This window comes from Penaeus japonicus, unplaced genomic scaffold (assembly GCF_977035675.1).
Source record: "Penaeus japonicus unplaced genomic scaffold, GWHDUDI00000001_assembly GWHDUDI00000017, whole genome shotgun sequence".
NCBI classification, from domain to species: Eukaryota; Metazoa; Arthropoda; class Malacostraca; order Decapoda; family Penaeidae; genus Penaeus; species Penaeus japonicus.
In genome coordinates this window covers 26,618,515-26,623,514 of record NW_028234419.1, presented here as the reverse complement: position 1 = coordinate 26,623,514, position 5,000 = coordinate 26,618,515, and the positions used below count along the sequence as shown (strand labels likewise).

The 5,000-nt window shown below is 43.7% G+C and overlaps 1 protein-coding gene across 6 annotated transcripts in view; it reads right to left on the bottom strand.

Annotated features, from left to right (window-relative positions):
- LOC122243055 (uncharacterized) overlaps nucleotides 1-5,000 on the bottom strand; it is a 426,227-nt gene that overhangs the window by 65,938 nt on the left and 355,289 nt on the right. For all 6 annotated transcript variants that reach the window (XM_086546198.1, XM_043000918.2, XM_086546197.1 and 3 more), the window contains one exon: nucleotides 1,517-1,661. In XM_086546198.1, coding sequence (XP_086402324.1) covers nucleotides 1,517-1,661 — 145 coding nt within the window. The remainder of the gene's footprint in view (nucleotides 1-1,516; nucleotides 1,662-5,000) is intronic.

Sequence of the window (5,000 nt, the reverse complement as noted above, 5' to 3'; positions counted from 1 at the left end):
GTTGCGATCTGGATAATAGGTCAAAGAAATTTCCCTCTCCTTTTCTTAGAGAGGAGGAAGAAGGGGGGGGGGAGGGAAGGAAAGGGAGGAGGGGGAAAAGAGGGGTGGGGGTGAAGGGGTTAAGGTGGAGCCTAAGGGGGTTAGAAGAGGCGGAGTGCTGTGATTTCCATTTTCTTTCCTTTAGATTTGATCAAAGGACGGTCCCATCATTATATTCTATATTCGAAAGAACGAAAACTTTTATATTAACATATATATTTTCTTTTTCTGTGTATGTGGGGGTTAGGGGTAATTTTACATGCGATCTGACCTTTATCCCGGAAGCCATTGTAGGTTTTGTTCTTTATGAGAGATTTGCATAGTTCCTTACGTCAATTTGGTGAATGAGATATTCAGCTTGCAATCGCTCAATGCATTGTTCTTATTCCTTCATCCTGCTTGCCTTCCTTCCCTTCCTCCCTTCTCTTTCTTTCTTCTTCTTCATCTATTCCCCTCTTTGGCTCTTTTCTTGTGTCTCTCTCTCTGTTATTTTCTTTCTCTCTCTCTCTCTCTCTCTCTCTCTCTCTCTCTCTCTCTCTCTCGCTCTCCATTTCCCTTCTCTTTGTCATTTTTTTTTTCTCTCTCTCTCTCTCTTTCCCTTCTCTTTGTCAATTTCTCTCTCCCTCCTCCTATCCCTCTCACATTCCCACCCTCCTCCTCTCTCCAATCTGCCTTTCCTTCATCCTATTCCTCCTTCTCTTACCCCATCCTCCCACCGCCCACTCCCCTCCTCCTCCTTCCCCTACCCACTCCCCTCCCTCCGCTGAAATCCCTCTACACCTCCCCCTACCCCCAACCCCCTACCCCCTACCACCCTCTCTCCACCTCTCCCTCTCTCTTCCCCTTCCACTCACATCCCCCCCTCCCCCCTCCTGCCTCAGGGATGCCGACTTGTCAGACCAACTGTTGCCTAGATAATGAAGCGGATCTCTTTGTTCCTCTTCGAACACTTATTAAAGAAAAAAGTTCACTTTGATAATGTTAAAAAATATAACCTATTCATGCAGCGAATCCACGTGGAGAGATTTTAGCCAGTGGGTCTATGATAATGATATGCAGAGCACATACTCACTCGTACGCACGTACATACAGACACACAGGCGCACAGACACAGACACACACAGGCGCACAGACGAACAGACACAGACACGGACACACACACAGACGCATTGATAATACTAATAATAACAATAATAACCATAATGATAGTAATAACAATAGTAATGATAATAATAGTTATAATCATAATAAGGATAATAATAATGATAGTAATCATGGTAATGTTAATAACGATGGTAATTATAACGATAATGCTCATTAAAAATAAGGACACAATTAAAAACACAAACCCCAAAGGCTCTGAAAAGAAAAAGAAAAAGAAAAAAAGAAAAAAGAAAGAAAGAAAGAAAGAAAGAAAAAAAAAAACAGACGCAGCCTAATGCAAGCCAACAAGACTCCAAACACACGCAGTACTCACGCATTCTTCATCCTGCACTGGCCGTCTTTGACACGACAGTCTTCCAGGAACTGGTCGTAGAGCATGATGCAACCCGGCAGGAGTTCGCAGGCGTTGAGGGCGTACTCGCACAGAGGGAGGGCGTGCACAGTGTATGGAGATTCGTCTGCAAGGCACAAGATAGGTACTGGGATTAGCGAAGTTAAATACAAACACAGGAACGTGTGTGTGGTGGGGGGGGGGGGGAGGCGCACAGCTACATAGACGGAGGAAACAAAAGACCGTGACGTTTTAAGTAACATCTGGATAAAGGGAACACGGCTACACTGATAGAGGGGACAAGGGAAAGTGACATTTCGAGTAATATAGGATAGAGGGAAATATGATAAGAAGAAATAGTAGACCTTAATGTTCCCAATAAGGAATGGAACAGTTACCCTGACGGAGGGAACAGTAAACCGTGACGTTTCGAGGAATGTAGAGAACAAATGGAACACAGCTACAATAACAGTAGGATAACTTCTACAAGGAACAAGAGGAGTATTAGCGTCAGTGAACAAAAAACATAGTACCATAATGGAAATAAATCACACCATACATAGATAGAGGAATCAGAAGACAATGACGTTTCGAGCAGAATTAGACTCCTTTTCAGACGGTGAAAATAATATATTAAGTCTAATTTTTAATTTAATAATTATATTCAGTCTAATTTGAAACGTCAGGGTGATTCCTTTGTTATTGTGGCTCAACTTCGTTTAGTATTAGCATTAGTATTAATATTCGTATTGATATCATCATTAAAAGGTTCGGGGAAATAAGTCGCTTTGGATTTGGAGAAAACGTATTTTTTAGTTTGTTTGTATTAGTGTTTGTTTTTTGTTTTTATCTATTCTGAGTGTTTGTTTTTGTTTTTATCTATTTTGAGTGTTTGTTTTTGTTTTTATCTATTTTGAGTGTTTGTTTTTTGTTTTTATTTATTTTGAGTGTATTTGGTTTTTAGTGTGATGTTTTTTGTGTTTGTATAGATTTTTTTTCCTTCGTAACACATGCAAGCATAAACATGCTCATTGTTATTTTCAAATTTTCATGTCCTCTACTCATATTAATAAGCTTTCTGTTAATACCATCAATCATCAGATTACTGTATCAAAATAAATCATCTATATCTTGATTAAGAAATACCAAACATATATACACACGCAATGAAAATCATATAATATATCCATCTTGAGTTTAAAGATAAAACACAAGACGAAAGTAAAAAAAAAATATATATGACGAAGATTTATGGTGAGATTCAACCTCTCTGAGATTCAGGGGAGAAAATAATAAAATCCGGAGATTTTGTCGATCTTGTGGGGTAAGGAGGGGGGAGGGGAGAGGGGTGGGGGGAGGATAAGAGGGAAGGGGATGGAGGGAGGAGATGGGAGAAGAGGAGGAGGAGGAAGAGGAGGATGAAGAGAAAGGGAAGGGTAAGGAATGAGGGTGGACGGAAGGAAGGGGAAAAGAGTATAGGAGGGGGAGGGGGGAAGGGGAGGGAGGGAGAGGAAGGGGAGAAGGAAAGGAAAATGAAAGGGGAGTGGGTAGGAGGAAGGGTAGAGGAGAAGGGGAGAGGGGGAGAGGTCCCGGAAAAGGTGAAGAAGAAGGAGAAGTAGAAGGAGAAAAGGGTCAGGATAGGAAGAGGGAAAGAGGAGTAGGAAGGAGGGATAGGGGATGGGTAGGGAGGAGGGATAGGGGATGGGTAAGGGTAGGGGGAGATCCTACGGTCACACCGGAAGAACATCGACTGGGAAGGTAAAGATATTAATTACGGCTGGAAAAGTGGAGTGATTTAGGTGTGAGAGAGAGAAAAAGATAGAGAGGGGGAAAGAGACAGAGAGAGACAGAGAGATAGGGGGGGGGGGAGAGAAATAAAGAGAGAGAGGGTGAAGAAAGAATTAAATAGATAGATAAATAGAGATAGATAAATATACAGATAGAGAGAATGAGAGAGACAGATATAGATGAATAGAGAGAAGGATATAGATGGATATATAAATAGAAACAGACATAGATATATAGATAGATAAACAGAGATAGATATACAGAGATCGAGAACGAGAAAGAGAAAAAAGAGAGATCAACAGAGCCAGACAGACAGAAAGAGAGAAAGACCCCCTACCCCCCCCCCCAAAAAAAAAAAAAAAAAAAAGAAGACAGATGGAAAGCAGAGAGAAAGTCAAAGGGAACCAGGAATAGGTCCCAGAGATCGGTGACAGAATGGGGAAATAATCGACCCAGCGGGCAACGCAAAATCAGCCTGATGTGAGAGATCGGTGATGGGGGGAGGGGGGAAGGGGAGGGGGAAAAGAGGGAAGGAGTTAGGGGAGAGGGGGAGAGGAAGGGAGGGAAGGGAAGAGGGTGGGAGTTAGGGGGAGGGGGGAGTAGGGGGAATAAGGAGAGGGAAGGGAAGAGGGTGGGAGTAAGGGGAGGGAAGGGAAGAGGGTGGGAGTAGGGGGAGGGAGGGGGAGAGGGAGGAGGGAGGGAGGGAAGGGAGAGGAGGGGGAGGGAGGGGTAGGGAAGGGAAGAGGGTAGGAGTTATGAGGAGGGAGGGAGGGGTAGGGAAGGGAAGAGGGTGGGAGTTAGGGGGGGAGAGGAAGTTTGTTAGGGGGAGAGGGGGAGTAGTGGGAGGGAGGGGAGTTAGGGAGAGGCGGAGGGAGAGGATGGAGGGAGGGGAGAGGGAGAGAGATGGGGAAAGAGAGAGGGAGGGAGGAGGGAGGAGGGAGAGAGGGGGGAGAAGGAAAGGTGATAGTGGATACCAGAGAATATAAGAGGATGGAGGAAGAAGCGAATATGCAAGAGGGAAGAATGGAATATCCGGAAGAACTCATATGAACATATAAACTATACCTTTTTTTACTGTTATTCATCAAGACGAAACGAAGAGGCACTTGAGATGACTGGTGATGAATGGCTGAATGCAACATGTCCAAATAGCATCATTATCATCACTAATATGTCAGTTATCGAATAATTATCCACAAGAACCTGCCGTCAACCATCACCAACCTGTCAACCCGTCATCACTCACCCGTGTCTGGTAAAGTGCATCTACGCCTCATTAATAGGAGAAGAAGGGGAAGGAAAAGAAGAGGAAGGAGGAGGAGAAGAAGGGGAAGGGGAAGGAGAAGGAGAAGGAGAAGGAGAAGAAGGGGAAGGAGAAGAAGGGGAAGGAGAAGGAATTGAAGAAGGAATTGAAGGAGAAGAAGGAGGAAAAGAAGGAGGAGGAGGAGGAAAAGAAGGAGGAAAAGAAGGAGAAGAAGAAGATGAATGAGGAGGAAAAGAAGAAGGAGGAGGAGAAGGAGGAGTTGAAGGAGAATAAGAAGGAAAAAAAGGAGGCGAAGGAGGAAGAGGAGAAGGAAGAAAAGAAGAAAATTTTACATGTTACGAAAGAACTTTAAAGAAATAATTTTTCTTTACACCTGTTCATTATCTCACCACACTTGGATTGCATGACATCACT